This window comes from Chenopodium quinoa, unplaced genomic scaffold (assembly GCF_001683475.1).
Source record: "Chenopodium quinoa cultivar QQ74 unplaced genomic scaffold, ASM168347v1, whole genome shotgun sequence".
NCBI lineage: Eukaryota > Viridiplantae > Streptophyta > Magnoliopsida > Caryophyllales > Amaranthaceae > Chenopodium > Chenopodium quinoa.
In genome coordinates, this window is record NW_018743669.1 from 1,173,405 (window position 1) to 1,198,282 (window position 24,878).

The 24,878-nt window shown below is 34.9% G+C and overlaps 4 protein-coding genes and 1 pseudogene across 4 annotated transcripts; 3 read left to right on the forward strand and 2 right to left on the reverse strand.

Annotated features, from left to right (window-relative positions):
• The first annotated feature begins 193 nt into the window (after nt 1-193).
• LOC110683469 (phosphoinositide phospholipase C 1-like) lies at nt 194-3,268 on the forward strand. The gene is made up of 9 exons (XM_021859846.1): nt 194-571; nt 732-934; nt 1,028-1,163; nt 1,253-1,426; nt 1,524-1,726; nt 2,032-2,149; nt 2,237-2,380; nt 2,500-2,586; nt 2,792-3,268. The coding sequence occupies exons 1-9, from the start codon at nt 221-223 to the stop codon at nt 3,089-3,091; spliced, it is 1,716 nt and encodes a 571-aa protein (XP_021715538.1). The 5' UTR covers nt 194-220; the 3' UTR covers nt 3,092-3,268.
• A 211-nt stretch (nt 3,269-3,479) lies between these two features.
• On the forward strand, nt 3,480-6,991 carry LOC110683471 (phosphoinositide phospholipase C 2-like). Its single transcript, XM_021859849.1, has 9 exons — nt 3,480-3,967; nt 4,222-4,418; nt 4,715-4,850; nt 4,944-5,186; nt 5,270-5,472; nt 5,885-6,002; nt 6,136-6,288; nt 6,412-6,498; nt 6,625-6,991. Exons 1-9 carry the CDS (start codon nt 3,662-3,664, stop codon nt 6,913-6,915), a joined length of 1,734 nt encoding a protein of 577 aa, XP_021715541.1. The 5' UTR covers nt 3,480-3,661; the 3' UTR covers nt 6,916-6,991.
• A 653-nt stretch (nt 6,992-7,644) lies between these two features.
• Nucleotides 7,645-11,186, forward strand: LOC110683470 (phosphoinositide phospholipase C 1-like). Its single transcript, XM_021859847.1, has 9 exons — nt 7,645-8,279; nt 8,374-8,711; nt 8,838-8,997; nt 9,129-9,269; nt 9,371-9,480; nt 9,708-9,855; nt 9,984-10,142; nt 10,253-10,348; nt 10,468-11,186. The coding sequence occupies exons 1-9, from the start codon at nt 7,959-7,961 to the stop codon at nt 10,759-10,761; spliced, it is 1,767 nt and encodes a 588-aa protein (XP_021715539.1). The 5' UTR covers nt 7,645-7,958; the 3' UTR covers nt 10,762-11,186.
• Nucleotides 11,187-11,382: 196 nt separating this feature from the next.
• On the reverse strand, nt 11,383-14,350 carry LOC110683472 (annotated as a pseudogene).
• Nucleotides 14,351-15,116: 766 nt separating this feature from the next.
• LOC110683473 lies at nt 15,117-17,857 on the reverse strand. The gene is made up of 6 exons (XM_021859850.1): nt 17,676-17,857; nt 17,355-17,469; nt 16,488-16,828; nt 15,916-16,011; nt 15,705-15,764; nt 15,117-15,624 (listed from the first exon to the last, which is right to left on the reverse strand). The coding sequence occupies exons 2-6, from the start codon at nt 17,458-17,460 to the stop codon at nt 15,427-15,429; spliced, it is 801 nt and encodes a 266-aa protein (XP_021715542.1). The 5' UTR covers nt 17,461-17,469; nt 17,676-17,857; the 3' UTR covers nt 15,117-15,426.
• Between the last annotated feature and the right edge of the window lie 7,021 nt (nt 17,858-24,878).

Sequence of the window (24,878 nt, forward strand, 5' to 3'; positions counted from 1 at the left end):
GATGCAGTACATGTATAACTATGTTGTTAGCACTATGTTAGCTGAATAAAAGGATAAATTATATTAGAGGATGTCTTGAGTATATATTCTAACTTTGGCAAGAGGCAACTCCAAAGCACAATATTTTAATTAACCAACAAGTATTCTTTTCACTTCCTATATATTTTACCTAAGTACAATATGTCAGAAAGATAAACCAGATGAATAGACTGTTACAAAAATGAATACCATGAAAAAGTTGTTCACACCAACAGCTGATCAGTTAAATAAACCTAAGCAGTCATACAAGTTCTGTTTCTGCTTCCGGCGTATGTTTAAGCTAAGAATGGCAGAACCTCCAACAGATATCAAGAACTTGTTCGACGAGTACTCTGACAAAGGGGCGATGACAGTTGAAAAACTGCACCAGTTTTTGAATGATTATCAAGGAGAACATCACACTATTGAAAGTGCTCAAGATATATTCAATAGTATCAAGCATCATCATGTTTTCCTGAGGAGAAGTCTTAACCTTGACGCCTTCTTCCAATATCTTTCCGGGGACCTAAATCCTCCTCTTGCACACCCTAGGGTAATAATCTTTTCAAAGTTCTTACACTCTTTTTTATGATCTACCTAGCTACTTGATATAATCGTACATAAACTGTAATATTATCAGTGATGCAGTATATTTCTGTCTTACATTTTTTGGACAAAGCATAATCGCGCTTACTTAAAATTGGGTACTACAGGTTGTGCACCAGAACATGAATGAACCTCTGGCTCATTACTTCTTATACACAGGCCATAATTCCTATTTGACAGGAAATCAACTCAGCAGCAAGAGCAGCATTAAGCCGATCATCAAGGCCTTATTAAGTGGTGTCAGGGTCATCGAGCTAGATTTATGGCCTAGCAAGAATAACAAAAATGATATCGAAGTTTTTCATGGAGGGTAGTATTATGCTTCTAAGATTCATACCTTAACATTTGTAAAAGGAACAAAGTGTTACATAGTTTGCTTAATTTGAAATTTTCATACTTGCAGGACAATGACTTCTCCTGTCAAACTCCACAAATGTTTGCAAGCAATCAAAGAAAATGCTTTCGTTGCCTCGAAATACCCTGTCATCATTACTTTTGAAGATCACTTGACTTCTTTTCTTCAAGCTAAAGTGGCCAAGGAGAGTTCCTAAAACATAATACATTTTCCTATATAATCTATTGGATTTATGCCTGATATTAACTCTTCTATATATTTTATTGAATTCAGATGGTCAGTGATATTTTTGGAGCAATGTTGTATCCTGGATTGGAATTTGTTGCATTCCCTTCACCTGAACAGTTGAAGGAAAAGATACTGATATCAACCAAGCCGCCGAAAATCTCACTTGATAGCATCATCCAACAAGAACATAATGATGAACTTGAAGATATAACAATCAAGGTTTATCTTGATAGCATTAAAACTATGAATTTCCTCATATTCAGCTTTACTTTTTGTTTCCCTAAACAATCTTGACATCTGTAATAAATACTAACAGGACAATGAAGAAGAATGTGAAGAGGATACCGCTGTTCCTGAGTATATGCATTTGATTGCTATTCATGCTGTCAAACTGAAACATGGAGATGATGATGGACTGAAAAAGCTTTTGAATGAACATACTCAGAGAGTTGCTCGGTTGAGTATGAGCGAGGAGAAGTTGATAAATGCTGTGAAAACTTATGCAAGTGACATTGTCAAGTAAGTAATTCAAACAGGTTTAATTTATTTGTCATAGTTGCTAAATTTGAGGTTCTTAGAAAACTTAAATTGTTTTTAGAAACCAGAAAAGACAGTTTCCTGTTTTTTCGTTGTTAGTTTTCAAAATTATCATGATTGGTATAAGTATGGGTATGATATAAAGCAGAAAGTCCTGTAAGACTATACTAGTTAGCTCAATGACTTATGCACAGCCACTTGGTACGAGTCTATGAGATGTTGAAGACTAATTGTTAGATAATAGATACATGTTTCGGTGTTTCCTCACCAAAGGCAACCCACCTCAGGTTTACTCAGAGGAACCTACTCAGGATATATCCAAAAGGAACACGCTTTTTTTCTTCAAATTATGACCCTTTTATTGGATGGACACACGGAGCTCAAATGGTAGCATTCAACATGCAGGTAACTTGGAAATCTATAGTTTTTTCCAGTACAAGACTTAATGAGTCAGCCTAATGCTGATTAATTACTTTCCTCTTGTTTCGACAGGGTTATGGAAAATACCTTTGGATTATGCAAGGGATGTTTAGAGCTAATGGAAACTGTGGTTACGTGAGGAAGCCAGATTTCTTGTTAAGTGATGAGCCCTTTAATCCCAACATTATTGAAAGACCACTCAAGATGATTTTAAAGGTCTAGCTTTCATCAGTTAGCATTGTCTAGCAGAACTAGGATTACATACAAAACTTTGATTTTGTTTACTTCACCTTACCAAAATTAGTTCATGAAGCCTAATAATCTTCAATGTACAGATAAAACTATATATGGGGTATGGATGGCATTTGGAATTTCGCCGAACACACTTTGATCCATTTTCTCCACCTGATTTCTTTACTAAGGTCAGAAAATAACCAATTGTTTTATCCTGGTCACTGATCATACATACATACCAACATACATACTACCTCTCTTTCATATTATTTGCAACTACTTGATATAAAGTAGAGAGGAAAAACGTCTAATCATTGCAAATAATATGAAACGGAGGTAGTATATACATACCTTGTCATTTGCACTTACAGTTTTGTGCTGTTTTCTGTGTAGGTTGCAATTTGTGGAGTCCCAGCAGACATAAAGAAGGATAAAACAAGGCCTATCGAGGATCAATGGGTGCCAATGTGGAACAAGGAATTTGAATTCCCCTTGACAGCACCTGAACTTGCACTCCTAAGAATTGAAGTTCGTGAACACGACTTAGATGGAAGGCATGCCTTTGGAGGCCAGACTTGCTTGCCAGTCTTGGAGTTACAGAGTGGCATCCGAGCTGTTCCGTTGTTTGGAAAAAAAGGACAGAAATATGATCACATTAAGCTTCTCATGCGATTTCAATTGTTACCAATATAGTTAACTGACTGTAATTTATATAATCTTTTCATAATTACTACAGCTTCCTGCTATGTATGTTCTTTGAACCACATTCACTTTATTTTTATTTGTAAAATGCCAATAATTCTGTATATATAGATGAAAATATACAAATTTAATATAAAATCGAATATACTTGGCTTGATTGTTTTGGCTAAATTGAGGAGGGATTGATAAAAAATACTGATAGAGTGAGAAAAAGGCATAAATTAACATTTTTGTTACTGATAATTGAGACTTTCCTTTGTGTTTTTATTGTATTTTATTTAAAAGGAAAACGTGAAGACTGACAATAATATACAATACCAAAAGAAGTGTAAACAACAAGAGAATTTATTCCCACTTTGGCAAAAGGAAATTCCATAAGAAAAAATTAATGCAGAAGTACTATTAGCTAAAGAGTTTTGAGATTCTTGCAGAATATCAGGAACAAATCTCTATCTTCATCTTTTTAATGGAAAGCAGCTAATCTCTATCGCTCCTTTAATTCATGTAAGGCAACTTCTTAGATCAAAGGATCAATTGCGAAACAAAATCTATCAGACAAAAATGTCTAAACAGGCATATGAGTTCTGTTTCTGTTACCGGCGTATGTTCAAGCTAAGGATGGCAGAGCCTCCAGAGGATGTTGTGAACTTGTTCAACGAGTACTCTGACAATGGAGTGATGACTGTCGAAATCCTGCATAAATTTTTGGTAGATTTTCAAGGGGAAGAGAAGGCAACTCTTGAACATGCTCAAGCTATTTTCAACAGTCTGAAACATCACCATGTCTTCCACAGGCGAGGCCTTAACCTTGATGCCTTCTTTCGATATCTTTTTGGGGATCTTAATCCTCCTCTTGCACCTCTTGGGGTAAGTAACACCTTTAGTTCAACCAGTTTTTTGCAAATACAGGAAATTACAAGATTTACTACCCTTTAATTGATGGATTTAATGAATTTTACTTTGTGAAAAAGTTGCTGTTTACAAATTCTGTCTGTAATAATTTTGTTACCAAAAGTTTTTTGTCAAAATACTTTTCATCTTCTGTTCAAAAATTCTCTGACATAATACTGTGGCTTGTTCTGAATTTCTGAACATTCCTGTAAAATTTTTGCTCCTCTCAGGTGCACCATGACATGAATGCTCCTTTGGCTCACTATTTCCTCTACACAGGCCACAATTCTTACTTGACAGGAAATCAGCTCAGCAGCGCGAGCAGCATTGAGCCGATCATTAAAGCCTTAAGAAGCGGTGTCAGGGTCATTGAGCTGGATTTGTGGCCCAACTCGAAAAGGAACGATGTGGAAGTTTACCATGGAGGGTATGTATGTACACTTAACATAAAATCTATCCAACTTGGTTTATATACTTGAGACTTAGTAGTTCAGATTTTCGCAATTCTTAGTATAATACAGAAAATGCTATCTCAATACTCAAATACACAAGTCCTCCACAAACACCATATTATGAATATTAGGCACCCTTGTATTACCATGCACCCGTTGTCACATTCTATGATTAAAAGGACTATATCTGAGGGTCAAAAAAAACTTGAATTCGTGTATATATAAGCTTCTGCTACTTCCTGGTGAACTTAAACTTTGTTGAAATCAACAGGACAATGACTTCTCCTGTAGAACTTATCAAGTGTTTGGAGGCAATCAAGGAAAATGCCTTCTATGCTTCAGATTATCCTGTCATTATTACATTTGAAGACCACTTAGACTCTTTTCTTCAGGCCAAAGTTGCTCAGGAAAGTTCATTCACATAGGCTAAATGTTTTTTTTATATTGTAGCATAATATCAGTTGTATTGATTATAAATAGGACCTTTTTTCTTAATTCAGATGGTCAATAAAACATTTGGAAACATACTCTTCCCTGGCATGGATTTTTCAGAATTCCCGTCACCAGAATATTTGAAGAGAAAGATTCTGATATCAACCAACCCACCAAAAGAGTCCGGTGACAATCTCAAGGAAGAAGAACCTAATGAGCATAAGATTAAAGATTTTAATGATATTTCAGTACTTACATTAGGAGATACAGGTGAATCCAGACATAGTATCAAAGATGATGCACAGATTCAGGTTAGTATTTTAACTAGAATTCAGAGGTTGTTTATAATTTAAAAACATTTTTATCTTAATGTTTTAAGTATCCTCTATGGCAGCAATATAAGATGGAAGAAGAGGAGGACGAGGAGGAGGAAGCAGTCATTCCGGAATATAAGAGGTTGATTTCCATTCATGCTGTAAAGCGGAAAGGTGGCCTGGAAAACTTACTTAAAGGTGATTCTAAGAGAGTTGCCCGTTTGAGTCTGAAAGAGCAGAAGCTGGAATATGCTGTAAGGACTCGTGCAACTGATATCATCCGGTTAGTTATAATAGACTTGATACATTTACTTTTCCTGTACTCGCCTTTTGTGTTATAACTATAGAAGGCAAAAAAGACATAAAGATGCTTTAGGATAGGTCTTTTCTCTTATGAAGAAATTTTTAGTCTCTAAACATAGAAACTGTGGCTGCAATAATGATCACAGACCAAATTGAAGCATTTTGAATATACTTGATTGATCTATTTTCTGAAATATCTGTTATGTACTTAACAGAATGATCCTAAACAAGTTACATCAATTCTGAATATACTTGGTCTTTGCTCTATTTTCTGAAATGTCAGTTATGTACTAAACAGAATGATCCTAAACAGTTTACGCTAATTCTTCAGAATTCTATACATAGCTCCTGTCAGCAAAATGAGTATGTAACTATTTCTGTCCTTTGTTCAGATTTACTCAGAAGAACTTGTTAAGAGTATACCCAAAGGGTACTAGAATTCTATCTTCAAATTACGATCCTTTCATTGGCTGGGCACATGGAGCTCAAATGGTTGCATTCAATATGCAGGTTTACATCTCTAAATTTTATCACCTTCACTTTCTAGTTTCTGCCAATTCAAACAGTTGCATTCAGTACGAAAGAAGTATAAAAGGACCGATTAATACTGCCTTACATTCATTTCTACTTGTGTACTTGTAAGGGATATGGAAAGTATCTATGGATGATGCAAGGAATGTTTAGAGCAAATGGTGGTTGTGGCTATGTGAAAAAACCTGACTTCCTTTTGAATTGTGGTCCTAATAACGAGGTTTTCGAACCCAGCATAAGAAGAAAAGCCAAGAAAACTTTAAAGGTTTGTGGCTTCATCTAGCAGTCATTTAAATATTAATAGGATCAACAGAAACACCGCGTTTTCTCTGTTTTTCTGAAGTATATATGATCTAGTATCTTAATCTATATAGACTCTAATGAACAGGTAAAGTTATACATGGGGGATGGATGGCATTTGGATTTCCATCATAAGCATTTTAACCAGTATTCGCCGCCAGATTTCTTTGCTAAGGTCAGCTAATACAAAATCTTCATTCAGAATCATTAGCAGTCAAGGCAAGAAGCAATGCACTGCCTAATATTTATTTGCCAAAAATGAACTGTTATGAGAATATTTGTGTTTTATTTGTGGTTACAGCTTCACGTGTTAGGAGTCCCCGGTGATAAGAAGAAGGTGAAGACAATGCCTATAGTAGATCAGTGGGTCCCTCTATGGAATGAGGAGTTCGAGTTTCCATTAACAGTTCCTGAACTAGCCCTCTTGAGAATTGAAGTTCGCGACTATAACATGAGTCGAAGGCATGACTTTGGCGGGCAAACTTGTCTGCCTGTCTCAGAGCTTCAGACTGGCATCCGAGCAATTCCATTGTATAACAAGAAGGGGGAGAAATACAAGTATGTCAAACTTCTTATGAGTTTTCAGTTCTAGGAAGCTAACTTACTATAACTTGTACCTTCTCTGTAGTTATGATAGTAATCAAAGTTTATGTATTAGATATTTTACCTGAGATCTCTTACATGCATTTAGAAATATGTATGACTGCTGCAATCTTATTCAGCAACAGTAATTCCATTGCTGAGAAGTGAGAACTTCCTCTCATCTCACAAGAAAACGGCTAAAAGTGTCAGTTGCAAGCAGAAATAGACCTCTCAAACCAGTTTGAAGGTAAAACAGGCTCTGAAATTAGGAAGAAAAACACAGAAGTTAGTTACCAAAAATTGAGCTGGATTTTAGAGTGATTTTACTCAGAAAGGCAAGCTAATCAAGCATGGACTGGCCTGACTCCTGAGTCAAGCAGATTTTGGGCTGCTATTCAGGCCATATTTTCGGAGTGTGTTCAGGCACGATTAGCATCTTCTTATCATGTTGATCTTAGACCAACTCGGCTCAAATTCTCCAGTTTTGGCAAAAAAATTTGGGCTGCATAGTTTTTACTCTACAGGAAACAACATAAAGGAATGCAATTTTTTTTGCATAAAGTTGAAAATCACCATGAAAAATATGCTAATTCTTTAATTCATACCCACTTCTTCTGTGGGATAACTAAATTAGAAGAAAACACTTATACCCTCTCAAAACTGTCAACTTTTTTTCACTTTCGTTCACCCTCTACTCACGTCTAATAAATTCTGGCTAAATGTTCTTTTATTTCCAGATACTCCGTTTCTCAAATCTAACAAATACATGACAAGTTTGAGAGAAGTAACCAAAGCTTATTGATCACTTTGACAATAGTTTACAAAGTAAAGAGCAGGTATATATTCTTACTTTAACTTACTAAGGTGAAATTCTACACAGCATGCATGAAACACATTTACATACACCCTCTCTTCAACCATACTTTAACTTCAACCTTATAAAAAAAATGTCCTTCAGTTATCTTATTCTGCAAACATTAAAGTTTCTTAAACCGTAATATAATCAATTCTCTTCCAATTCGTTCTCCACTGTCTTCTTGAAAATAAGACATCATGTCGGAAATTTATGGAAAATTAAATTATTGCTACAGACGTTGGTTTAAGAGTCATTGGCCCTCATCACCTCCAGATGATGTGACAAATTTGTTCAACGAATACAAAGAACATGATAGTGATAAAATACGAATACCTAAGCTGGCTGAATATCTCGAGAAACATCAAGATGTGGCAAAGAAGGATGCTGTAAAGCGTGCACAAAAAATCGTAGCCTCAAGAAAATTCAAGGGATTTGCCAACTGTCGTAGAACCAGTCTCAGTAGGAAGGGCTTCTTTGCATATCTTCTCAGCAGCAAAAATCATCCCTTAGTTAAAAAGGTATGATTACTTACTGTATGTATCTAGTTAGCAAGTTAAATTAGTTCATCTGTGTACTTAGAAAGCCTGCTAATTTCTGAGACTGAAAACGCAGGAGTTTGATGAGAAAGCTAAGTTTGTGCATTATTTTGTATACACAAGCCATGGTTCCTACTTGAAACGGAACAAGAGCAAGAATCCTATCAAATCTGCAGCAGAAGATTTAAAGACGATCACTATGCTTTCTTTTCCCCGGAAATACCACAGGGGAGGATCAAAGTCCAATTCGGCTGGTGATGGTGAGCCTAGTAACAACAAAGATAAAAAAGAGCAGGAGAAATTCCGTAACAGTATCACAGCAATCAAAAAGGCTTTGTTGATGGATATCAGAGTTATTGAATTGGATGTGTGGCTCAACTCGGATAAGAAAGGCATTAATGTTTCTCATCCGAGGTATACTTGTTGTTCTGCAGCTGTTGTTTTGTTTCTGCATCATTTTACTTCTTTATTTTGGCTATAATTTAGTTTACTGTTCTCTTGTATTCAACTGGAATATTAAGCTCAAACAACATATGACAGGATACAGCGCCAACCACATTCTTCTTCAATCACAGTTGAAAATTGTTTGGAGACTATCAGTGAAAATGCATTTGTTACTTCTGAATTCCCCCTCATAATAATTCTAGTGCAGCAATTTGAATCAGATCCATCAGATGATCTCCAGAAAGCGATAAAAGAGGTTAGTTATCATGTCAGATAGAATTTGCTCGTATATTTTAAAACGTTGAATCCTTTTTTTCCATTAAATTACAACTTTCCATCCTCTTCTTTTCTAAACGAAATAATTACAAAGCCACCTTATTCTTGCAGCGGATCGACAAATTTGGCAAAAAACATAGCTTGTGTGATCTAGATGAAGCTTTGAATGCGACTCTAGATTCTCTGAAACAAAAGTTTATAATTTTAACTAGAAAGCAGGTGAAACATGAACCGTCACCAACAAACACGAAGGTAAGCCTGAACTTAAAGTTGTTCAAGTTATAACAGCATAAATTTGAAAACTTTCCTCAAGCTCTTAATAAGCCTAAAGCCTAATACAATTGATTTTGCAGGACAAAAAAGGCTATATTTATAATTACAATAAGAAGCCAGAAAACAATAAAGGGATTTTGAGATTGACAGAAAACGAGATAGAATCTGCTATTAGTACTGAGTATACCAGGTTAGCAAAATACACAACTGTTGACTGTAGGATTTATTCTGCTGCTGCTGCATTTTTATCTAAATGACTTGACATCAGTAATGTAACAGAGGGGTTTTTTTTTTTTTTTTTTTAATCAACAGAATTTATGTTATATAATTTCTGAATTTTGAGTAGAGGTGGAAACAGGGTATTTACATGGGAATCTGTTTATGTTCATTCGATTCAAATCATAAGTTGGTGTTCAGTCTTTCAGATCAAATAAAAACTAGTTTAACCCAGAAGGAACTACTGGCAGTTTATCCCAACTCCGATGATCCAGCAGTTTTCACTAAAAATTTTGACCCTCTTATTGGCTGGACACGCGGGGCTCAGATGGTCGCAATCAATCCACAGGTAAATTTCTGTATAAACACTTACATTCATGGAAGACCCTTTGTGTGAAATATTCAACTATCCCCAACCAGAACTTTATCTTTGCGTACTTGTCAATCTGATTCTTTTTTGACAATATTTTGAAACAGGATTTTGACAAGCATTTATGGGTAATGCAAGGGTTGTTTAGGGCACAACTCGGCCAAGACAGTAAAAAGCCTACTGGCTATGTTAAAAAGCCAGAGATCTTGCTGAATAATAAGATTTTCGATCCTACAGAATGGCGTCCTGTTAAAACGATTTTAAAGGTGAGTTCATATTCATTATATAACCACAGATAAAAATTTGCATCCAAACAAGATTTCTAACTATGTAGATTTTGATGTTTATTTGCTTTCCTCGTTTTGTTAATGTACAGGTAAAGGTATATTTGGGTACTGGCTGGCATTTGGACTTCGACAGTGAAGAGAAAGACTTTGAAAGTGATAATTCCCCACCAGATTTCTTCACAGCAGTTAGTCTAACCAAATGTTCTACTGAGTATTTGCATTTTTGCATCCCATTACAGTTAACATGCTTAGAATAATGACATGACTGAATTTTGTACTTCTTTAATCACTCTTTCTTTCCCAGGTTGAAATTGTGGGAGTCCCAGTAGACGAGGCAAGAGAAAAAACAGTACCAATCATGGATCAGTGGGTTCCGGTATGGAATCAAGAGTTCAAGTTCCCCTTAACTGTACCTGAATTAGCAATGCTGCTGATAGAGGTCAAAGAATTCGACACCGACAGGACTCATGACTTTGGAGGGCAAACTTGTTTGCCAGTATGGCTACTCAGAAGTGGAATCAGGTCTGTTCCATTGTATGACAAGAAGGGGAAACTTCACAAAAATGCAAGACTTCTTATGCGCTTTGAGTTTAACTAACAGCGCGTATCATTACTGATGATCCGATCTAACAGAAGCATCTTCAATGAGTTTTCAGCAGAAAATAAGCATAGTTTGTTCAGATTATCTACAATTTAACTCCTCTCAAATCCAGCTAGTCCGCCCTTGAAAGTTTAACCCTCAGACTCAGTATCATCTAAATTATGTTGTATAAATAAAAATAATAAAAAAAACAAAAGTTGACAACTTTGCCTCAACAAAGATGTTTTCCAGTGTATAGATTATGAGTCTATGATCAGCTGGTCACTTTGAGCCTAAGCTCTATGATTGACTTCCCTAGAACGAAGCAGTGTAGACATGCTTCCTTGTAAGATTGACTATGTGGAAGGGTAAGAGCGCGATCATTGCCATGAATGGCGGAATATCCATCCATAAACAATATACCCACTCAGTCCGGAACTAATAATCACATTATTCTTATGCTATTTTTAAGATGTCTCAATAGAGCTATAGAAAGGATTTACAACAGGCTTTGCTAGCCTGCCCTTAGAAAGTAACAAAGCCAATAGATTGTATTTTGTAAATTCATGTCATATCCTAAATTATAAGAGGTTAGGACAATAGAACAACTAGTTTTAAACGGAACATATTTTGGAAAATAATGAATTTTTGATTCATAAAGTTCAAAAATACTGGAATCCAGTCTTAAATATGCATCAAGCTTAGATATACAATCACACTCCACTCAAGCAAGGTTCCCTTCAATAATTAAACTCCACTAAAATTCTTCATTTACACTAATTCAGTAGCTAAGAAGGGACAACACTAAATCAAATAGCAAAAAGTACTAGAAATTTGACAGGAAAGAAAAAAAATGCAGGCAATATTAGCTGCTTAGCCTATTATTTCACTGAAAGAATAAAAGTTGGGAGAGAAGGTACCAGAGCTGCCTTTACAAAGTGTTAAGGCCCTCTCCAAGTTGGAAACTACATCAGACATTGTTGGCCTCTCTTTCCCCTCTAGATTTACGCACATCATCGCAGTGTATGCCAGAAGCTCAACGGCCTCAGACTCGTTCATTACTGGCATTTCCACCCGTTTATCCAACACCTTCCAGACTTCCCCAGCCACAATGAAGGGGCCTGCATACTCCACCACACCAGTGGGTCCACTTTTTTCACCTTCCTTGAATACGGCCTTCTTTCCCGTCAACAGTTCCAACAAAACCACCCCAAATCCATAAACATCACTCTTAGTTGTCAAAACCTTTAAAACATAGTACTCAGGATCGATATACCCAACAGTCCCGACTGGTTTAATCGACATACTCCCTTCCTCATTCTCAGGACCCTTCAATGACAAGCCAAAATCGGATACTCTGCCAACCCAGTTTGCATCAAGAAGAATGTTTGAACTCTTTATATCCCGATGAATTATGGGTGGGACTGCATAGTTATGAAGGTACTCAATCCCTCTTGCAGCATCTAAAGCAATCTTGATTCTCATCCTCCAGGAATTCAAGGGGCTGCTACTTTTCTGAGCGCTGTAGCTATGCAAATGATCATGCAGCGCTCCATTAGTCATATATTTGTAAACCAGTAACCTCTCGTTTTGCTCTTCACAAAACCCGACTAGACCCACCAAATGCTTGTGGTGAACCCGAGTTAAGAGCATCAGTTCTGACTCAAAAGCATATCCTCTCTTGCTTCTTGCGCAGATTTCTTCCCTCTTAATGGCCACTTCACAGCCAGCACTAGAGAGTTTTCCTTTATAGACAGTCCCAAAACTCCCTCTTCCAATCTTATTCTCCAAGGAGAAATTTTTTGTAGCAGCAGCAAGCTCACTTAGGGTGAACACCTCTGCCTTCTCCACGTGCTTTGACGAATTATCCCAGCTCCTAGTACGCCCCAAGGCCATAGAACTGAGCTGTGTGATTGATGATGATCTTGACTGAGGTGCACTAGAAGCATTACTTGCTACAAAAGCTGAATCAGCAGCATTGCTACTCCCAATAGAATTAAGCTCTTTATCCTTCACAACATCTCGATCCTTCCTATCTTTTGAGCAACCTAATCTTTTAAGGTATATGAAGTAAGCAAAGGCAAATATTCCAGAAATGATACCAACAAACCCAAATATCTCGTATGCCCAGAGAGGCCGGTGTTTTTCCTTATTTGATGGTGACGATAAAACTGAATATGAGGGTGAAATTGCAACTGGTGATGATACAGGCTGAGAAACATTTCCTACCTCTACATTTATTCTGGAATTTAATGGAAATGGAAGCTCAATCACGCATGATCTGCAAATAATTGTATCACCACTACAGAGTGCCTCTGAACCCGGATAAACACCACAAAGTTGACAAGATTCTCTGACACATTTACCAGGAATCATACTTGGCAGGGAAAGCGAAGTATCAAGCTTACCAGACCAGCCAGGACCCCAGCAGTTTACAGTAAAATTGTCAGATCTCAGACCACAGGTGTAATCTAAACCAGAAATGATTGACTCAAACGAGAGCTTCTGAATCTTCTGGTCGGTGATAGCAGATGTATTTCCTCCATTGCCCCAGCAGATGACCGAGCCATTGTTCCTTTGCAAGGCACATGAGTAAGTCCCACTAAGAGCAAGCTCCAAAAAGTGGAAAGGTTTTTCTGAAGGGACATCAAGTTGGCCTGAATCATTAAGTCCTTTACAAATTAATAAACCAGAATAAGCAACCCCACAAACATGAGATTTCCCAGCAACTACACTCAACATTGATAGACTACCAAACTCTCTCTCAATAAAGTCCCCTATCCCATTTTCACCCCAACACAAGACATTCCTCTCATCTCTCACTATTCCACAGGAAAACCCATCACCTGACGTTATGGAAAGGAAATCAGTTTCTCCCACGGGAGGCAAAGCTGGGGAGAGGAGACGGAGTCTTCCTTCTCTTTCCCAACATTGGATGATGCCTGTTCTTGCCTGCACTGCACAAACTTGATCATCCCCAACTGCTAGATCAGTGAGCGGGGAAAGGGTATTATGGTAAACTATCTTTCCAAAGATACTGGAATTGGAAAACCCTGTGTCCCAGCAAAAGAGATCGGAACCACCAGAACTGAGGGCACAGAAGAAATCACGCCCACCAGATATGGCTTCGTAGGAGATGTTTGGCAGGGCAGAAAACACTCTACCCTGCTGAAAACATTGGATCCCCTGCGATTTCCCCACAAGTATGCCACAAACGGTGTTAAAACCATGTATGGCAGCAATGGTGGAGGAGGAGCCAAGGCCCCTGACTATGGTGCAATTGAGAAGGAAAAAGAGAGTTAAGAGAACAGGAAGCAATTGACATCTTCTGACAAGAGAAAAATAGATGGCTTTCTTCTTCATGGAAAGAGTTTCAAGGAAAAATAGATTGTAGGCATGGAAGCAAGTAGAAGAAGAATGATCGGACAAGTAATACAGAAAACGAAAGGGATGAATGCAGACCCATTTCAAAAATTAACAACAGAGGTGAAGAATAAAATCTCAAATCTGACAGAAGAATACCAGACAGCTAAAGGTTAAATTTCATTTCATTTTATTTTAATTGTTTTCTTGTATCCTAACATTGATGGGAGTTTGCAGAATCAAGTTGGACTAAAGATTTTAGATATAAATTTCAATTTAACAATAGAATTGACCAAAAATTAACAAGTAGCTGGACATAATATGATAATTAACTGGATGTTTGAGGGAGGAGAGTCTTAAGTGGCCTGCACGAATTCTTTTAAAATTATTATCATCTTGAATTTTTTATACTGAAATAGTATCTTATTATAACTGCCATTGTTAGAATACCATGTCGTGCGCAGATCAGGGCTTAATTAAATAGTTATCTTATGTAAAGAATAAACAAGCTAATTTGGAAACATCACATACTCACAGGCAGCTATTAATTTTCCCTCTAACCAGGTCAAGGCAATAGAACCTGACTAGTAAACTCCGGTATTCGGAAGCAACAACCCACCCCCAGACACATTTGCTAAACCTCATCTATATACTCCCTCCGTCACAAATTAATTGCAACGAAATACTTTTTGAATGCTTAATCGATTCCACCCACGCCTGGTCCCCTGCAATACAGGGGACAATTGTGAGGGAGAGCATGTAGTCACTAAATATTAATAACTACCACATGGCAGAAATCGATTTGCTTAACACTAAGAAATTGTCTTCTTTGATATCTTTGCTCTTACAAAAAAGCAATAAACTCATAACTTCTTATGAACCTAGGAAACTAACAGCAATAGCTCAAGCCGAAGTACAATAGATGACTGAAACATGAAAGCATTGTTCTATAGATATAAAGAATAACACCAAGAAAAGCAAAATAAAGATCGTGGCATATGGGGGCAAAGGAGGAAGAAGATAATAATTGTATATTGCTCATTGAATTTGTATAACAAGGGGATGTAATGACAGTTTGCATTCATCTTCATTATCAAACAGGGAGAATAATATTCTACAAAAAGAGCTAGAAGAACACGTAACCATCCGTGAAATTCATAATGGAGAAATTTAAGTGAAAATAAGTAATGATGCATCATTACGATCATATAATTTCACTAGCTTGCCTGAATGCACAAAATTACACGCCACTGCTGAACTGGGATCATGTCCTGACTTATACTCAGGATACGCTGAAATTTAATTGTTATCACTGGCGAATCATGCAGCAGTATCCTGAACGATATCTTCAGGTGGAATACTATACTCGTCCAGCTGAAAATCTGCATCGAGATCCTCCATTGTTCTCCCAAATACATATTGTTTTGTCCCCATCGTTGTGAAAGGCAACAATCCAAATGCTCGGGCTGTCTTGATCTCCCTTGCAACTTTCCTTTGGGCTTTAGCACTAATTCCAGTCTTCATGATAGATAAAGTACTAGAGTTCAAAATTCACATTCCAGGGGAAAAAACTTGTCAAAATTGAGATGAAACATTACCTTGCTCCTCTTGTTAAGTATTCCAGCTTCAGTCAAAAAGTTGGCAAGGAATCTTACATTCTGCACAATTTAATCACATATGTTGCTGAGACATGACATCTACCACCAGTTCAATTCAAGGTTTGAAGAGAAAAGTTCAACCAGCAAAAAAAAATACAGATTCCTTTAAATGAAACAAACTTAAGTATACTGAAGGCCATCACATGCTTACCCGAAAATCTGCTTTCTTGAGAACCTCCTCTGTAGTTACTTGGAACTCAGCTCGTTTACTAGGCTTCCAAACTCCTGGTTTCCTAAGATCGAGATCCTACATTGAAGAATATAACAGATAAATATTCGAGGATTTGAATTCAGCGTATGCAAATCAAATAGCACAAAACCAACACTAAATCGATCTGAGGATTTGAATTCAGCATGTGCAAATCAATTAGCACAAAACCAAAAATACATCGATTAGGCAGTCAAACTCGAAATAGGAAGAAATTTGGGTATCAGTCAAGTGTCAAACCGTTCATTTCAGCAAAGTTTTATGCGATTTATCCAAAATAGGTTCAAAGTTTCTAGCAGTGTAATAAATGGTTAAGTACAAGTACAAAAGGACCAAAACCAATTTAAACTCCATGAAAGTAAAGATTTCACAGCTAATTAACAAGTGTTACAACACTGATGCAAGAACAAATCTAGGAAAGATATGAGCTAAGTTGCATGAAACTCTACCTGCGAAGGAAGCACCAATAATTGCAATATATGCATGTCAAATGTCTCATGTTTTCAGCTACATACCTCAGGGTTATATGTCATACCAGACTTGAAATTCATGTCTGTTCTAAATGTATAATCTTCTTGGCTAATCTCATCCGGATTGAATTCGAAATATTTAGCTGCCTCCTTCAGTCTCCCTTCCATCCCATCCATCAATGATGTGAAACTATCATCGGCTCCAAACTGGTCTTGCCCACCAAAACCAGAATTCGTCCCTAGTCCAAACCGAGCCTTCTCAACTCTGTCAAGCTTCCGGAAGAAAGCATTGGAAGTACCCTCAGAGAGCCCACCAAATATGCGGCTCTCAAAGTCATCAGTGGACTCGAATGTATTGGCATCCTTGTTCTCACCATTGCCTTGGCCTATCGGAAATCAGGATAATCCAAACACATTACACCATGGGATACAAGGCCTCTCAAACATTAATTTGCAACTCACAATTTCATAAGAAAACAAACACACCCAATATTAATATGCTACTACAATTCTACAAACAACCAAGGGTAATTATAATTCGCGTGATCTCATGTTGCAACTTCCACATTCTACAAAACCCACCAGAATGACCTTATAACTAAAATTTACTATCTACTATACTAATTATCCAGCATAAATCCAATGCCATGTCCTCAACGACATCGAATTCCAACATTAACAGATCCTATCTCACTAACTAGCTGGTACTTCAATCCATGCCAAACTATTATGATTTAAACTAATGAAAAAACTATGATTTCATATCAATTCTCCACAATACCACCTAAATTCCAACTTTCCAACAACAATTTATAGGCTTACAAGTTATAGCAAAAAAAATTGGGAATTAAAGTATAAATGAAATACCCAAAAAATTAAACAAGAAAATGTAATCTAATAAATAAAAATCACCAGAATCAAAATCGGTGGAAAGGGTCCTGACAGTCATAGACCGATTAAACTGATGATGATAGAATCCATCACTTACAGATCGCATTGCTACCCGAAAAAGCCTCATTTCTGGCTCCTGAAAATATTATTCAAATAAATATTAAATTAAAATGATAAATGAGCAAAACCCATAAATTGTAAAGCTATAATCTTTGCTTTTTAGGGTTTAATCAATCAAAATAACATATTTCCCACATTTCCTCAAGAAACCCCAAAAAAATCAATTTGAAAAAAAATCAAATGTTAGAAATGCAAAGAAATGGAGATTTAGAAGTAATTTACCCAGTAATTGAATTCTCTCTCCTCTTTTTTTTCTTTGATCTATGTGTAACTGAAGAACACCATGTGAGAGAAGTAAGTAAAAACGTCGACGTTTTGAACGAAGTATTGAGCTGATAAAAATGGCGGATAAAGTAACAAAGGTTTTTTGTGTAGGGTTTAAGAGTGCAATTTTGCAAAATGGTTTACTCGTATTTTGGGTTTTCTGTAGGCTGGCCCAATAGTGTTTCTTGAAGAGATTAGTTCAGCCCAAAACTTTTGTTTTTTCTATCTACAAAAGTACAAATTACTTGTATATCTCGCTAAAATCGAGAGGGGAACTTTAACCACTTGAGCGGTCTCTCACTCTTATTAAGATTGTATTATTATGGATGTTAATTAGGCATGTTCTATTACGATTATTTTCAGTTCAGCTCCTAATTTCCTTCTCTTAAATACTCAATTCAATTCAGTTCAGCTCCTAATTTCCTTCTCTTATAAAATATTCAGTTCAGTTCAGCTTAGAGGTGATAAAAAAATCGGGCCGGGCCTTAGCACAACTTCTCGTGTCCAAAGCCGCAAAAAGTAACGGGCTTTTCGGGTTTTTTCGGGCCGGGATCTGGCTTTTTAACTAAAAATGTGTTTTTATGCTTGTCCAAACCCGCCCTATTTTTGGGTCGGATCGGGCCGGGCTAGCGATTCAGACCAATATTGATCACCTTTAGTTCAGTTCATTTCAGCTCATTTCAGTCAATCAGAACAGGCCCTTAGTTTAGTTGATTGGACTTGAGGTGATATATATGAAGGACAAAATATTGAATCCCGTTTATCTTTTTCCTCTAAAGAAAAGAAAACAAAAATACTCCATACAAAAAAAAATGTTGTATAGGTTTGAAAGATGTGCAACAATAAAAATGTTTTCTTACATTGGATTACATAATCTATATTTGATCCCTAATCCCAATTGTAGTAACGACTTTGTGCTACTCATAAATATAGACTTACTTTTCTTAATTTAACCTTCTATTTTTCATGAATTTAATTTATCATTGTTATTTTAAAATTAGAAAAATAAGTGAAAATAATAAGAGGCTAGCATATCTTAAACTCAATTTCATACTTTCCTTGACAGCTAGAAAGGAATCCATGATTGGGCCGTAGTGCCGTACCGATTGAGTCTTTGATAACAACTATTGATTAAAAAATAATAAGGCAATTTGTTAAAGTACTCCTAAAAAAGAAACCATATATGCAATATGCTAATGCCTATGATATGTCAATGCCATTGCAAGAAAAGCAACCATTTTTGGTACAAAGATGTGTGTATAAGTGGAGATACTAAGGATAACTTTGCTGACTTAGTGGAGTGGAAAAAGAACCATAAATAAGTATATAATGAGAGGAATTCATATATAGTTGTTCATTCAAATTGAAATTATAGTGCTTAATTAAATCTCTAAGCTTATTGTAAATTGTGTGAACTATAGCTTTCAAGTTGAAAATGAGAATAATTTTTTTTGTCCTGTTACCTTATCTTAGAGATATGCTTAAGAAAATCCACCTTAAGATTTGTTTTTGCTTCATGTGTCATGTGTGATTGTAGAGCGTTAAAAGTAAACCAAGATGTGATAAGGATGTATAAGCATCTAACAAACCTTACATCAAGGAATTCAAGAGGTTTCTAGATACCTAGCTAGCTAACAAATACACGAAAAAAAAATACTAATTACAAAAACAACAAGCACACAAGAATAAAATCTTTTGGATACTGTATAGTAGTTTTATTGGGCACCTAGCTTTAGAGTAACCTATATCCAATTTCGGGATAATCTTTTAATGTGTTTAGGAGTAATCTTTTAAGGATATTAAGAGGTGATTTTTATAAGATAGAATTAAGTTATATAAATAATACAGTAAAGTCATACTCCTATTTTTCTAGCAGCAATGTAAATTTATTATAATTAGAGCAACATTAAAGATTTTTTTTTTAAAAAAAAGGTGATTTTTATTTATTAGACAAGTTTAGATAGTTTTACACTCAAATACTCAATACAAATTAGTTTATGTCAATTTATCACAAACCCGGGCATAAAATTATGACCTCGATTAGACTGTAAAGTTTTCTTTTATTAATCTTTTTGCACAGTAAAATAATTAGTTAGTGTTTTGTTTTGAAAAGGATGGGACTTGGCATTTAATATAAATAAACAAATGGAGTAAATAAATAGGGTAATAATACGATATTTTCACGAAGTTAGTGGAAGGTTGAATATATGCTTGCACAAGGAATATGAATCAAAGATTGGCAAATGGCAAGATGTCACGCTATCATTCTAAAGGTGTTTGGACCTCCTCAAAGGTCACATTTAATTTGATACCCCATTATTATTTTCCATCGACATCTTATCTTCTCACATTCAAAGTAGTCATCCATTTAAATTATGTGGTTAATCCCTATTGATTTCACCTTGAAGGAAAAAAAATGTATGTCGCAATAATTGAACATATTCAAAAGTGGAATAATATCATCAAAAAAAAGATATATAGATGGTTGAAAGTGGAGTTGGACGGTCACATATAAACAAAACATTAGCTGCGATTTGGCCTCGTGTGTTGAGTCAGATTATGTTATGGGTACATAGATATAATGCATCCAACCTAAGTCAGGTTAGATCGAGATTAATATAGTCTTAAGTTTTTGTGAAGGCATAATTGAGCTAAAAAATGTATATATATTTGCAGATCAACTTTGTTTCATCAACATAATCTCGACAAATAATTATTATTCTCATACGTCCACACATAGATAGATGTCACGTTAAGTATTAAGATTTTGATATATATTCACCAAATTGATCAATGCTAACATGCGTTAAATAAAAACTACTCAACAACTTACAGCCTACTTGATCTTCTATTTTTTTTTTTTTTAAAGCCAAAATTTTGAATTAAATTGATGCAACTCCTTATATAAACAAAATTTGTGGCATAAAATATGCACTAGCTAATTCAATTAAATTGTGGCATATCACTTAACTTTCATGCCTTTTAGCAATAAACGCACATGTTTTTTTCTATATAAACTTACTCCGTATTAAATATAGCTCAAGGACGGACTTAAAGAAAGGCATAAACCCTAAAGTACAGCTACTAGTGTTCCAATTAAATCCCACTAAAAAAAATCAGGAGCTAGCTATAATTAGAGTCTATAGTTCATTCTTAAATCCTCAAAATAGAAAGGCTAAAAGACAAGTAAATAATAGTGTAGTACCCTCTTATAGTAACCCCAAAAAAGCAAAGGCAAAGATTGGTCTATTCTTCCCTTGGTCTGCCAACAAAAGAGCAAATTATATGAGGGGGGAAACTGTTTTTTTTCTTTTGATGACCCAAGAAAAAGTGGACTAAAAAGCATATAAAATAAAATAAAATAGAAAATACCTATACTTCCTCTGTTACTATTTGGTTTGCAATTGCACAATTATGAACCAAATATTAATAACTTTGACTAAAAACTATCACTAATCTATAAAATAAAAAAATCGGAGTAATAGATAGACATGTAAGATCTTGTTATTAGATTGTTTATTGTACAATTTCCAAATGTCGTATTTTTATAATATTTCTATGAACTAAATTGAAAATATTCACTCTCTTTGTTTACTTGTTTTATTTGTTACGTTTTGACTTTTATGGTCAAATTTTATAAGCTTTGACTATTAAAATACAAAATTTCAAGATTAAAATAATATATTGTGAGATTAATTTATCATACCCTTTTTTTACATAATTAATTGAACATAATTGCATTCAAAGATGTGTAGTGAAGACCATAACAGTCAAAGTATAACAAAAGAAAAACCTATGATGATATATTCAAACTTTTAAAACTTATTTTGAAATCCTTAAAAAGTCAAATGGAGCAAACAAACTAACGCTTTGTTATGCTCTATCCTACTGAAATCTGCTCTGTAGTGTATGAAAATCATGCTCTATTCTGCTCTACTAAAATTTGTTTAGCTCCGACTTACTCTGTTCAGAAACTCAAAAGAAAAGGGCCTAAGCACTCATAAACGCGAGAATTTTTATTATAAATATAAAAAGGGGCTACTTTTTATAGAAAGTGAGGTTCACTCAAAAGGCACTATCAAAAGACAGGTACACCCTTCACCACTTAAAGCCTTAGATAGTGGGTTCGACAAAAACAATCTCAATCTCAATCCCTTTTAACTGTTGATGACGCAGATTGATGGCGCGTGAAATTTGTCTTCCTCTTGGACTATTATTGTAGAGATTGGAGTGGACCTTTGTTACTGTTCTAAAGATCTTGTAATCTTTCTATACTACTGCTTACGGCTTTATGCTTGATTATGATTTTAGACACTACCCCTTGATGTGATTGTGTGCCCCACGCGCTCACTTTCTCTGTCTCGTATCAAAAATGTATTGATGCATTATTAATTGCTCGTAGTATACGTAACATACATTATTATACGTACCCAGAGTGCTTCTTTTGGATTACTAGGATTACAACACTTGTTATTTGAATCAAAAAGAAAAAAAAATTTGAATCACATAATCGTTTAATCATATCTGATCCCCTAACCCCTATCATCTATTCTCACATCTCCAAGGTAAGGAAAATTACATTTATTTTTAATATGCACAAACTTACTTAAAGGCACCAACATAGGGAGATCAAGATTTATATTCTAGTTAGTCATCCCATTAATACACGAGATATATCACATATAAAAAAAGCTCGAATTATTATGTAGTATTAAATTTTATTATGTTTCATAGTAATTATTGTCAAAGTGAGTGAATTATAGATATGTTAGTCGATTACGTTAAATATCAATCTATCATTCATCTTTTTTTTTTTTGGTACTCACAAAGTCACATAATTACATATCAATTGAATAAAACTCAACAAATTTGCATACCATGTTACCAGTAAAATAAAGCAAGAATAATGGAACAATCTTTTTAAAATAGAACGAATGTATCATCTTTGGGATTAGAAGAACCAAAAATTTACACACCCCACAAAAAAAAAAGATAAAAAATCCAACGGGATTACAGTGTAACACAAGAATATACGGGGTCCGCCAATATTTTCCCTCACAATTACAAGTACTATTTTTTCACACGGGTCCCCTTAGAGATAAGATTCCTTGCTCACAAGGGCCCTAGAGAATTTACATTTAGAAGATCGTACTTTATACATCATCCAACCGTACAAATTTTTAAAAATCTCTTTTAAGGTTCTTGCCCTATTGTTTTCCTAATTGCCACCCAAACTAAATGCTCAATTTGTACTAACATAGTACTAATAACAAAGAGGGTATGAAAAGAGTAAAGATGATTCTAGTACACGGCTAATCGGAACAGTTTGATTCCAACTTAGCCTAACGTAACTTGGTATATGCTTATGAAGTACGTACTATTGAATCTAGCACGATAAGAGATTCAAGTTGGTAAATTGTATGAGTGTATGCTTTGTATAGAAATTATTTTGACTTTTAATGTGAATACGAGCCCACAACGGATCAGTCCACTTAATATAAATAAAACAAAAAATCTAACACTTTTCTATGTAGACCCTTTGCATTAAACTTGTAGATCAAACTATACGTATAAAGTCATTATATTGACTCATTGTAGATCAACATGAACCAGATAAAATATTTCCTAAGCCTGGTTCCCTATCTCCAAGGGTATACTTAAATTAAATGATAAAAATCATGTCAAATCAAGCCCCTTTTAATTACTAGTCCAAAATATGAGAATGTTATTTAACGTCATATGCTTTTTAAATTAGTTAATAATAGTCCAAAGTGAGAGAATGTTTACCGCAAGTTAATCAAAATTAATAATTTCAAAATAGTTTAAACTTTTTCAAATGATTCGTGATTTATTTTAGACCCAAGATTACAAATTCTTAAATGGACTTGGTTCACACTAATTTATTGTGGACCACTAACATTAGAGAAAGTATGGTTGTTTTATTAACAAAAAAAAGGGTCACTATAATTTTAAAAAAAGTCACTATGTTGAAATAAAAATCATTTTAGTAATATATAGGCTTAAGTGGTTATTTTTGTAATGAAATATTTTATATACTGATCAATATGAATAATAAAGGCCACTGTGCTAAAATTAGGGTAATAGCGTCGTATTTCAAGTTCACAATATTATTAAACGTTGTAGTAGTTTTAATAAAGGTTACTATGTTAAAAATAAGGTTACTATGTTAAAAATAATGGTCACTATATTTAATATAATGTCAATTGCGTGTGTATAGACCTCGGGTCCACAATAATATTATTGTGGACCAGGTCCACGCAAGTGTTTTTGCCCAAGATAAAGAGTAGATAAGAACACACCAACTTGTACAATATGTGTGCTAATTAATTAACTTTGGACATTGGAAAGCAATCAAATACATACGTAATACGTTAATTTGTCAATGTCAGTCTTTTAATCCCTACGAAACCATGATTATTAGAAAAAATAATCCAAAGACCAACTCAATATTTAGCAATAATGAAAGACCGAAAGATCATCTAACTGGGCCCATAACTAAGGATAAGTAGTAGAAAATCGAAACCACATTTTGTTATCAAATCAAACGTAAGAATTATTTTGGTTAGACAATATGTATTCTAAATTCTAAGTCTTCTAATAGTTCATTTTCACAAACTTTTGTTGAAACTAGGTTTTCTTATAATATAATTTATTTATTTTAATAACTAACTCCATTTTTATAGCTTAGCTAAGCATTTGTACACCCGAAACCTGATGAAGTGACGATTACTTATCTTTTTAAAGCTTTTCATACCTCCATTGCTAGTTGTGTACTTAACAAGGGCAATTAAGTCCGAGTATTATTTATTCATACAGAATTCATACGTACTAAATACTACATGTGTGAGCTTGTGTAATTTGTGTACTCTACTGTATAGTTAGTTAATTACAAATTTATTCATAGGAATATACTTATATATTACGTCTACGTAACAATACGTATAATTTATATACTCCGTACACCCTTTAATTTTTTTTTCCCCATAAGTAACACCCCTTATTCCCTTAATAATATAAGTAGGTAAGTCTAAGTGTCTAACACAATCTTTGAAGGTTTTACAAAATAATGTTTTTTGGACAATGTCTTTTATTCTAATTATTTGTTTAGCTTCCCCGTCACCAAAAAACAAAAAAAAAAAA